General features: G+C 42.3%; 1 protein-coding gene across 31 annotated transcripts in view; it reads left to right on the top strand.

Moving 5' to 3' along the window:
• Window positions 1–12,098, top strand: part of GAB1 (GRB2 associated binding protein 1) — a 131,346-nt gene that overhangs the window by 97,213 nt on the left and 22,035 nt on the right. For 18 of the 31 annotated variants that reach the window (XM_084972796.1, XM_084972795.1, XM_003129177.7 and 15 more), the window contains 4 exons: window positions 2,985–3,210; window positions 7,782–8,383; window positions 9,600–9,685; window positions 9,878–10,181. In XM_084972796.1, coding sequence (XP_084828922.1) covers window positions 2,985–3,210; window positions 7,782–8,383; window positions 9,600–9,685; window positions 9,878–10,181 — 1,218 coding nt within the window. Of the gene's footprint in view, window positions 1–1,054; window positions 1,743–2,648; window positions 3,211–3,622; window positions 3,704–6,498; window positions 8,384–9,599; window positions 9,686–9,877; window positions 10,182–12,098 lie in introns of those variants that run through there. The other 13 variants (XM_084972790.1, XM_084972787.1, XM_084972793.1 and 10 more) reach the window with 3 other exon arrangements.

Genomic DNA, 12,098 nt, shown 5'->3' with positions numbered 1-12,098 from the left:
AGAGTGTGCCTTGCTTTAATCTCTTCCAACCTGACATAGAGAAAGTGCTCAGTGAGTTTCTCTTGGGTGAATGAAACATTTTTGAGCATCTGCCACAGGAGTTCTGATTGTTTTTGTTTATTTGGGGGACTTACAATAAAGATAAACTAAATAGCAAATAAAAATACTCGTGTTATTATTCAAGCTTTACAATTAGGACGTGAGCTTCTCTGCCTAGGAAGAAGAGTTTTGTTTCGTTTTTTCTTTTTTATGGCCACATCTGAGGCATATAGTTCCCAGGCCAGGGATGGAATCTGAGATGCAGCAGCAACCTACTCCACAGCTGAGATAGTGCTGGATCCTTTAACCCACTGCACCACAGCAGGAACTCCAGAACAGTTGGGGTTTGGGTTTTTTTTGTTGTTGTTGTTGTTTTTTAATATATAACTGTTTATCTCCAGTTCATGCTGAATTATTTCTTACGTTTTATTGAAGTATAGTTGACTTACAAGCTTGTAAAAATTTCTGCTGTGTACAGCAAAGTGATTCTGTTATGTGTACACACACATCTATTCTCTTTCAGATTCTTTCCCCACATAGATTATCACAGAATATTGGGTAGATGAGGTATGTATGAGATCCTATGAAATTAAGACATTTTGATGAGTTCTCTGTGCTCTGCAGCAGAAGCATTTTTAAATAAGCTCTGTATACTTGGCTGCATTGCATGGATGGATATTAATGTTAACGTTGTTTATGTGGAATACACAAAGACATCAAAAGCGTGTGGACTTAACTCTGTAGAATCTAGCCAAGAGAGAGCTGCCAGGTAGCTCTTTCCTGGGAAGGTGACAGGCCAAATGACCTGCCTTTGATACTAGTCTGTAGAACATATTAACTCTCTTACCACTTTTTACCACTTTAGGTAATTTGTGTGTATGTGTGAAACATCTCAACTTCAACACAGCTTTTCTTCCTAATATAAACAAACAACAGATTTCTTTATTCAAATAGGAGTGTTTACCTTTTTTTCTGGATTTCTAGCTCGGATTCCTAACCAAACAATTTTTCTCCTGGGCCCTCAAGGTTTGGTTGTGTGGACTGCTGTGAGATTTTATTTCTAAATTTCAGTTTGTTTTCAAATTACTCATTATATGCAATTTTTCACATGTCTTCTCAGGACATAGGTGCTTAGTAAATCACTTCTTTACCTGCTGACCCCTTTTGCATAAAAATACTATGGAAATCCAGTAAAAATACTATGGAAATCCAGTAAATCCTTTTGGGGCTATAAGCTGAGGGAAGAGGTGATGCCTGATACCATAAAGAAAAGCTCTTTCCCTGAAAGTGAATCGTGGAATTTGACCTATTTCTCCGTAGTTGGCTGAGAAGTAGAAAAGAAAAACAAATAGATCTTTTTGAATTACAGTTTGCCTGGATATAATCCCTGGAGTGGGGTTGCTGGATCATATGGTAGTTCTATTTTTAGTTTCCTGAGGAATCTCCATACTGTTTTCCATAGCGGTTGTACCAATTTATATTCCCACCAACAGTGTAGGAGGGTTCCCTTTTCTCCACACCCTCTCCAGCATTTATTATTTGTAGACTTTTTAATGATGGCCATTAAGAGAGCTGTGAAGTGGTACTTGATCATAGTTTGATTTGCATTTCTCTAATAATTAGTAATGTTGAGCATCTTTTCTGTATGTCTTTTTTTCTTTTCTTTTTTTTTTTTTGTCTTTTGTCTTTTTAAGGCCGCACCTGCAGCATATGGAGGTTCCCAGGCTAGGGATCTAATTGGAGCTGTAGCTGCCGGCCACAGCCACAGCAAAGCCATATCCGAGCCGCCTCTGGGACCTACTCCACAGCTCACGGCAACGCTGGATCCTTAACCCACTGGGGAGTGAGGGCAGGGATCGAACCCGCTACTTCATGGTTCCTCGTCGGATTCATTTCCGCTGCACCATGACGGGAACTCCTGTATGTCTCAGAGACAAAAAGAACAAAACTTGTGGTTGCCAAAGGGGAGGGGGAAGGGGTGGGATGGACAGGGAGTTTGGGGTTAGTAGATGCAAAACTATTTAGAATGGGTAAGCAGTGAGGTCCTGCTGAATAGCAATCCAGTCTCTTGGGATAGATCATGATGGAAGATAATATAAGAAAAGAAATATATGTATGTATGTATGAGTGGGTCACTTTGCCGTACATCAGAAGTTGGTACAACACTGTAAATCTATATTTTAATAAAAAATTAATTTGAAACATAAAAAAAAATAAACTTGGGGTAAAGAGCGAGCCCTGCCTGGTACACACAGCACCGTGGACCTATAGCTACCACATAATAAAATGGGTCTCCTTAGAATGTTGGCCTGACTTAGAAAACACTTGATTATTGTGGGGCAAAAAAATCAGCTGCTGCTTATGCTAAAACCTTTATTCCTGGTAGCCTCAAAACCAAACACTGGAGAGTTCCTGTTGTGCCTCGGCAATAATGAACCTGACTAGTATCCATGCAGATGTGGGTTTGATCCCCAGCCTCCATCAGTGGGTTAAGGATTCGGCATTGCCGTGAGGCTGTGGTGTAGATCACAGACACAGCTTGGATCCCGTGTGGCTGTGGCTGTGGCTGTGGTGTAGGCCAGCAGCTGTGGCTCCAATTAGACCCCTAGCCTGGGAACTTCCACATGCCGAGGGTGTGGCCCTTAAAGGCAAAAAAAAAAAAAAAAAAAAAAAAAAATTAAAGGAAAAGAAAACCGAAATCTGTTCAGGACAGTGTTAAGCATGGCTTTTTGAGAGCCTCTGGAGGAAAAAGCCAGATCTCTCTAAAAAGTTATTTTCTGTATCAGGGTTGCCATTCAGGTCGTATGTATTTTAACTGACACTGTCCTGGTTTATTCCTGGGTTCGTGTAGTTAGACAGTTTATCTCCAAACTTTCAAGGAGTTTTGTTTAAGCAACAGTTCTTAAAATGGGATGGACAGTGATGGTCACACTTGGGTGTTGCAGATCCTGTGAAGCCACCCGGCAGCTCCTTACCAGCACCAGCTGATTTACCATTAGCGATAAATGCAGCACCACCGTCCGCCCAGGTGGACGCCTCCTCTGCTGCTCCGCCTCCTCCCTATCAGCTAATCAGCCTTCCACCACACCTGGAAACTCTTGGCATCCAGGAGGATCCTCAAGACTACCTCTTGCTAATCAACTGTCAAAGCAAGAAGCCAGAACCCACCAGGTAAGCCACTCTGTGTGTGCGAGCATGCGTGCATGCATACCTTTAGGAATCTTACCCTTAAACTTTTTTAACCCTAATTCAAAGGCTTAAAAGAGACCATCCATGGAAATTTATCTTTTAGGCTTGTATTTCAGGCTTATGTTTCTCCACTAATGATCTCTGATATTCGAGAGATTATCTTGAAGAAATTCAGGATATTATATTGAAGAAACGCATTCTCTGTCTTTTTTTTTTTCTTTTTTTCTTTCTTTCTTTTTTTTTTGCAAAGAACACTTGTGGCTGTGAAGCTCTTTTGGAAATCTGTCTCCTGCGTCATAGTCTTTGTTACAGACTCACAGTGTTACTTGCTTAACAGATTTCACTGATTTATAAATGGTGATCTTGCTCCATTTCTTATGTGATTGTAAACCAGCCAAGGGTCATCTTTTGTTTCTGAAGAAGGAGAGGAATACCTACTGCTAGAAGATTTTGAAAGCAAAACGATTCCATTGCAGTGAGTGTGTTATGGTTGCTTTGGATCTTGTGTGAGAAATTAATCATACAGGTAAAATCCCAATATAGCAAATTCTGTGGAATAAACAAATTGGGCATTAGTGACATTTAATGAAATTAAATACATTGCTAAACACTTGGAAACTTTCAAATCGTCATACCTAGCGATGAAGCAGAGCTTACCACAGGCCTTTACTTTACAGATTTTTAAGTAGAATGAAGTCTGTGGATTTCAGTGCTTGACCAGAGGTTCCATAAGACTTTTCCAAATCCTTGGTTTTGATGTCATGCCCATCTCTGCTCCCATACCCCTCTCTTCTAAGCTCGAAGATATTTTGATTGGATCATTCTTCTCATTTGATAGTGAGTAATTGGCGAGAAGGCTTTCGGTAACAGAGTTGGAGCCAGAAACTGATGATCAAGGGGCCCGTCATACCATTAACAGCTAAGTGACAGCTAGTGATATCGGGTATATTTATTAAGTTACACCATTAAAGGGGGGTGGTGCATTGCATTGAGATGTGAATAGATTTTTTTTAAACAGGTGTTAGATTTAAGCATTATTTTCATAACAAAAAAATATTTTTTTTCAAGTAGAAAGTGACTCTTACTAGGCTGTAGAATCATACAAAGCACCTGTTCAAAATTTTTCAGATAAAATTTTTTTTCAGATAAATCCACAAATGAGTTTCTGTGAAACATTCCCAGAGATAATGGAAACAGCTCACAAACCTTCCAAGGATGAATTTTATATTTTTGTTGTAATGGGATTTTACCTGTAAGAGTTAAAAAAAAAATTTATAAATCAGCACTATTTAATATCAGATTCTAACTTGATTTTTGCTTGTTTGCTGTGAATATTTAAAATTATACACTTGCAACTTTATTACCTTATGCTACTAACTAAGATTTTATTTTAGAGAGAGCCACAGTTATTTTTCCACATTAACTTTTTAAAAGCCAACAGCCAAGGGGCAGTTTTCAGTACAGTTTCCTTTTATATATGTCTTTCTTTGATCTCATTAGTATCAGCAGCTTTCCTGTTGTAGTCGAGATTATGCTCAGAATCATTGCTCAGATAGAGTTTGTGTCTATCTTTTGCAAAAGTGACAGTTAAATAGCAAATATTTGTGCAGTACCTGCTGTGGGCCCACTATTTTGCTAAGTGCTCTGAAGGTACAAACTAATAAGATATACAGCCCTCTCGCATGCAGCCTTCAGAGTTGAACATGCAAACATTAAGTCTTGATAAGTGAAGGCAAGAAATGAGCATTGCCTTTGCAACTCTTGTTCATCCTACAAGACATCCTACAAGCGCAGACACCTGCTTCTCGAGATGTTCCCCCCAAACTCCCAGGCTGGATTAAATGCCTGTCTGGGTTTTCATAGCATTCTGGTTGACCCCCATATCTCTCTTTCATCACGGAACTGGAAATTGCTTGATAACTGTCTTTACTCTCCATTCCTGTAAGCTAGTCAAGGACAGAGAACCTAGGACTAGTACATTGAGCTTCTCGTGACTTCACATTTGAGTTTAGTGAAGTGCACATTTTACAAGGTGTGTTAGAAATCCCTAGAAAAGGGAGTTCCCGTCGTGGCGCAGTGGTTAACGAATCCGACTAGGAACCATGAGGTTGAGGGTTCGGTCCCTGCGCTTGCTCGGTGGGTTAACGATCCGGCGTTGCCGTGAGCTGTGGTGTAGGTTGCAGACGCGGCTCGGATCCCGAGTTGCTGTGGCTCTGGTGTAGGCCAGAGACTACAGCTCCGATTAGACCCCTAGCCTGGGAACCTCCATATGCCGCGGGAGCGGCCCAAGAAATAGCAAAAAGACAAAAAAAAAAAAAAAAAAAAAGAAATCCCTAGAAAGGACAGCGATGTGTTGTTGAGATGGAGGGTGAGGAACCTCAGAAAAGGAGTAGGATTTGAAGCACACCTGGTGGGTGAGAGAAAAGGAGACGGTCAGTAGTTAATAATTTACGTAAAAATAGCCTGAGGAAAAAGGGAGTGAGAATGAGAGCAAGGGGAGGAAGTTAATGAGGAGGAAAACCTATCGGGAGTAAAGGACTCCTTGTGGGGAACAGTAGGATGTAAGGTAGGGCATCTAAGGTAGAACCAGGCCGTCAGTAGTCTCAGTGCCAAGTGGAGTGGTTTGAGGGCTTTTTGTAGTTCCTACAGCCCATAGGGACCCTGGACAGGATTTTATTTGAATAGGTGAGTGATATAAAAACCATATTTTGAAACTATCTTCCATTAGTACTGGTCCCATGGATGGTATCATGGATGGACTAGAATAGAGAGAAACAAGAGGAAAGAAGTTCACTTGGGAAGGGTCAGTGGTGTAGATCTCAGCAGAGACACAGACCTGAACTTTGGGCGGCAGCGGTGGGAACAGAGCAGGGGAATAGGTACTTGGGTAGGAAGAAGGACATGGTGCCAAGTAGTGGTGGCGATCAAAGAGAATGAATCAGAGCTGACTGGCTATTGAGTTTAGAGATCCTGCGTAAATATATTTCTTTTTGTGGCAAGCCATCGATTTGAGAAGTAAGTTGAGTTTGGTTTGGTACCCATGAGTGAGGGTCTCCTGGGTTAACCAAGAGAAATATATTTGAACTCTTTGAAAATATGGACTCAAGAATTTGGAAAGAAGACAGTAGATGTTAGCACTCCATAGAAGGTGAAGTTATGGGAAAGGAGGATTTTTTTTTTTTCTTTTTAGGCTGCACCTGAGGCATATGGAGGTTTCCAGGCTAGGGGTCTAATTGGAGCTGTAGCTACCAGCCTACACCACAGCCACAGCAGTGCCAGATCCGAGCTGTGTCTGCAACCTACACCACAGCTCACAGCAATGCTGGATCCTTAACCCACTGAGCGAGGTCAGGGATTGAACCTGCGTCCTTATGGATGCTTGTCAGATTCGTTTTCCCTGAGCCACGTTAGGAACTCCTGGAAAGGAGGATTTTTTTAATGGCGTGTCCAGTGAAGATTTAGAGGATTGATTTCTGTTGGCCCTTTCTAGATGGAGACACAGGAAGAAGAGCCGGTCAGTGAAACAAGGGCTTAATCAGTGAGGGAGAAGTCAGGCTATCCTGCCACAATAAAAGTTCTCTGATACTAGAGAGAGAGAGTTTTGATGAATAAATGCAGTACATAGCACCAGATGTTACCAAGAAATCAGGGATTCAGGCCCTTTAAAAAACTATCACAAGTTATTTTTTAAGATATTGAGTTTAAGTTCCTACAGGGCTTTGGACAACACACTTGGGTAGTTAAGGTATCTTGTTTAGCATTAAGAAAGGACAGGTGTTCTGCTATTGGTAACTTCGTTTTGGCTTATTCCCAAATTGTGATTCCACAGAACAAGAGATTCCACAAAGCATAAAATGTACTCCAATGAGTTATCTCACGGTTAATTATTACTTGGAGTTGGCTAACTCTGTGGCTTGTATTTTGATCCTCTTTATAGTATTGGCTAAATATCTGCTAAAGAAAATTAGTGAAAAGGAAGCTATGCAAAACCTAACAGGTTGCCACCTCCTTGTAGAGCACATGAACTTTATTCAATACCAGGTAATCATTAGACTTTTCATTTTACAGAACAGCAGAGTTGCCACAGGTGGGCTAAAGAGCAGTGGATCAACTTGGTAAACTGTTGGCACGAGGTTGTTGCATGCTCTTCCGAGGAAATGTTCTTCCTTGTGTCTGTTCCTTAATCATTTACCTTCCTCCGAGTTTTGTACCTTTCTAATTCCAGTGCTTCAGGGATTGTGGTTTTATGTGTGGACTTAATAGGTGGAGGTGGGGGTGTGGCCAGATAGAAGTTAGGAATTAGGGAGGATGCTTTTGGTTTTATGGTGGCGGTTTTGTTACCTGGTGTATAATCATAAAAACTAAGAACATTCGTGCTTTAAAAATCAGATCGATCACACACACACACACACACACACACACACACACACACACACAAATATCTAATGAAACAAGCCATGGATTTTGATTGCTAAGCTATGAACATATTTACTAAAATGTAGTTTTAGGTCTTTACCAGGTTTAATTTGCTGTCATTAACAATTTTTATTTAGAATGCACCCTGACGCTGCCAAACCCACCTCTTCGGAGACAGACTGCAATGATAACGTCCCTTCTCATAAAAACCCCACTTCCTCCCAGAGCAAACATGGAGTGAACGGCTTTTTTCAGCAGCAGATGATGTACGACTCTCCACCGTCTCGAGCCCCGTCAGTTTCTGTAGACTCCAGCCTTTACAACCTGCCCAGGAGTTTCTCCCACGATGTTCTGCCCAAGGCGTCTCCCTCGAGCACGGAAGCAGACGGAGAACTCTACGTATTCAACACGCCATCGGGGACCGCGAGCTTAGAGACCCAAATGAGGCATGTGTCCATGAGTTATGACATTCCTCCCACGCCGGGTAATACTTACCAGATTCCGCGAACATTTCCAGAAGGAACCTTGGGGCAGACGTCAAAGCTGGACACTATTCCAGATATTCCTCCACCTCGGCCACCAAAGCCACACCCGGCTCACGATCGGTCTCCTGTGGAAACATGTAGCGTCCCACGCGCGGCCTCGGACACTGACAGCAGTTACTGTATCCCGACCGCGGGGGTGCCTCCGTCCCGTAGCAATACCATTTCCACCGTGGATCTGAACAAACTGCGGAAAGGTCAGCTCTACGTGGCTGCTACCGGGTTAGAGGTTAAGGCTAGAACATCTCTTGTTGCAAATATTTGCTCCTGGTGTGATGTTAAATGCCAGTCCCGTTTTGCTTCAGCTCTGCATTGAGCCCACCTCAGGGAGCTGAGATAGCAGAGTCTCAGGAGCTCCCGGCGGGGTGTTTGTGCACGGAGGATGCATGTTCTGTTGGAGGGGAGAGGGAGGTGGAGTTTTTTGTCTTAGTAATGTCTTCCCCCTCTCAGGAAGCATGCACCCCTCTCTCTCACCTTCTCTGCATTCTGGGTGGGCAGACCCGACGGGGGCAGAGGGACAGGAAATGGACCAGCCACAGAGCCTCTCCCAAGTCATACCCTTTCCTCTATTTGTGTCCTATTATGGCTGCTTCTGTGTCACATCTGTGGGGCTCTGTTTCCTTCCTTCCTAGGTCCCCAGTTTTTATGTTATGTCTAACAGGTAACATTCAGTTCCAATCAAGCCCTTCTGCTTTTTGTCAGCATGGTTTTATTTCTTTTTAAAGCTCTGACTTTCCACTCCTCCTCTCTCTCTCCCCCCCCCCACCCCCACTGCACTGATTGCTGTACCGTTTCCAAGAGCCTGCCAAAACTCATAGATTTTGAGAGGAGAAAAATCAGAGTCTGGGTTATACGTTGCAGTCCTTAAAGCCCTGAAAATAAGAAGCCCACATTTAAAAGGCACACACACTAAAATCTGTGTGCTGACACAATGGATTTTGTGGTGGGGTTATCCAACTGTCTTCAAGAAAATAAAGATTTGATTTGTTGTGAATGTCACTTAGGGCAGCACTTTTTAGCCATTCGGTATCAGTTTCTAACGTCCTTCTTGAAGTGGCTGTGATATAGCTGGAAGTGGTTGTAAGTTAGTGAGATAAAAGTTAGACCCAAAGATGCAAAAGAGGAGAAAATAGAAGCATTTTCTCCATCTTTAGATAACCCATCTCATCCCAGGCTTAGACATTCACTCATTGTCATGGTCAAATACTGGTATTTGTTAGCATATAAGTGTATATCTGCATTTTCTAGCGGTTCAATGTTTCAATTCAAGATATTATTCTGTGAGCACCCTTTTAAAAATCTGTGTGTGTGCATGCATGCCTTCATATAGAAGAGAGAGAGGGGTCAGTCCTGATTGCCTTGAGAACTGGCCAAGGTGGGAAGAAAATATTGATAGTTTGTTCTCTGTTTTAGATGCTAGTTCTCAAGACTGCTATGATATTCCACGAACACTTCCAAGTGATAGATCTAGTTCCCTCGAAGGCTTCCCTAACCCCTTTGTAAGTATAATCGACCTTGGCATCATCGAGTGTGTATTTCATTGTCAGAATCTTGCACTTAGGGCCCTGAGACTAAATGGGATCTCAAAATAAAAGTCCCTTCAAATCCATATGAAGAGACGTGACTTACAATTGTGTTTTCCTGTTTGACAGTAGTCTTTGTTTATTAAAAGAAATGTATGTGTGTTTTAGAAAATCAAAAATGTGTTGACAGTGGGAAGTATATCAAGTGAAGAACTGGATGAAAATTACGTCCCAATGAATCCCAACTCTCCGCCCCGGCAACATTCCCGCAGTTTTACGGAACCAATGCAGGAAGCAAATTACGTGCCAATGACTCCAGGGACCTTTGATTTTTCTTCATTTGGAATGCAAGTTCCTCCTCCTGCACACATGGGCTTCAGGTCCAGCCCCAAAACCCCTCCCAGAAGGCCAGTTCCTGTTGCAGACTGTGAACCACCCCCCGTGGATCGGAATCTCAAGCCAGACAGAAAAGGTAGGGAGAGCAGGGGCTGGGGGCTGCCTGTTAGATCTGCATTTAACTGTCATTAAATCCAAAATCGAATCGGGGCTAGAGATACGGAAGTATTTCCTATTGCCTTGCTTGTCGACTTGTTTACGTACTGTTGTTGCTCTTTATAGGTGCATAAGTATTACATGTCATAGATTAAAGCTCAGGTGAGACTGTTAAGTCTCCTTTCTCTAGAGCAGAGGTTACAAACTCAAAGGCTCACAGGGATTGGCAAGCAGCAGGAGATAATTAGGAGAAACTGGAATGCCCTTACCCTGTCCACATGGAGGAACTAACTACTGCCTGGGGGTGACCCTTTGTGGACTTGGTGAAATAACATCGACCCCTAGAGGAAAATCCTTTTGTTATCCAAAAAAAAGTCACAAATTGGGGGTTTACTGTGTATTATCTTTTGATTTTTAGGTTCTGCCAACTAATTATCTTAAATGATTTTTATTTTTCCACTACAGCCGGTTTACAGCGTTCTGTCAATTTTCTACTGTATCCCAGTCACGCATACATATATACATTCTTTTTCTCACATTATCCCCCGTCGTGCTCCATCATAAGTGACTAGATAATAGTTCCCAGTGCTATACAGCAGGATCTCATTGCTTATCCATTCCCAAGTCAATAGGTTACATCTGTTAACCCCAAATTCCCAGTCCATCCCACTCCCTCCCCGTACCCCTCCTCCTTGACAACCACAAGTCTTCTGTGAGTCCATGAGTTTCTTTTCTGTGGAAAGGTTCATTTGTGCCATGTATTAGGTTCCTAATTTAATTATTTTTAAAAGCAACACAGGATATGGCAGATCCTACCACATACCTTTACCAGCTAGATTTGGTCTTTGGCTGCAGTTTTGTAACCTCTCCTCCAGAGTATTTAGTATCAAGTCTGATTTGAGATTATTAGTACATTTGATGTAATTCTTTAAGAACAAAAAGGTCACTTGTATACTCTTTCCATTCTGTCCATGTAACAACTTCTTTAAAATGATTCTACCTTTGCTGGGGTGTAAACAAATGCTTCTAGTCGAGTCTTTCATACTGGCCTTCATAAGTAACCTTAAATTCTAAGGTAGCATGGTTTGTTAAGAACTCAATGTAAAAGAAGCTTTTTAGCCAAATTGGTACTGGGCAGCCACGTTTAAAATTTGGGTTTGAGTGGTTTGAACCCAGCCAGCCAGCTGTGTTGCAGCATGCTGCTAGTGTGGATTTTAATCTCAACAATTAAATAAATTAGTATCTTGGCTGTGGGATGCGTGGCGCAACTTCTGGGGGATTCAGCACATTTGAAAAGTCTCATATACTCTATGTAGCCTTTTTTTAAAAAAAGCATGTAATGTTTGTGCAAATGTCTCATTAACCTGGGCTTGGATCATTGGTCATCACTCCAGTTACATTCCCATTGTGGGGAGCAGAGATGGTCATTCAGAGTGTCTTTAAAAAAATGACTTTGGTTTTCTTTTACTTTTAAGTAAGTAAATGGAAAAAGTTAGTAGGAACTGAGACGGTCCTGGGAGCCTGTCACTTTGTCCTGCCCTATCTGCATTTCTGTCCTCCGGAAAGTCTTTACTTTTGTCTTGTTGTCTGTCATGTTCTTTCCTTCTTCGCTGTTTTCTTTGATGCTGTACCCTCAGGTGCTTTCTGCTTTCAGAGAGTGTTGGCCTCCAGTGCCCCTTTGGCCTCGATTCCGCCTCCTGGCTCCTTTTTATGGGCCCTGGCAGCTTCCACATCTGCTGCTAATTGCCTCGTTCATTATTTACTCACTTCAGGTTGCTCCAGCAGCATTTGATTGGTCTCCTTGTCTTTCCTCCTCAAGCCACTGCTAGAGTGTAGTCCAACCCACAGGCTGGCTGCCATTGGGTCAAGTGCCCACCTGTGGTCCAGCAGCTTGAAA

The sequence above is a fragment of the Sus scrofa genome, chromosome 8, assembly GCF_054392235.1.
Source record: "Sus scrofa isolate SSC_HxYL_T2T_F1_AM1 chromosome 8, Sscrofa_HxYL_maternal_Yorkshire_Landrace_v2.0, whole genome shotgun sequence".
Taxonomy (NCBI): domain Eukaryota; kingdom Metazoa; phylum Chordata; class Mammalia; order Artiodactyla; family Suidae; genus Sus; species Sus scrofa.
This window is presented reverse-complemented; position numbering and strand designations above follow the sequence as displayed.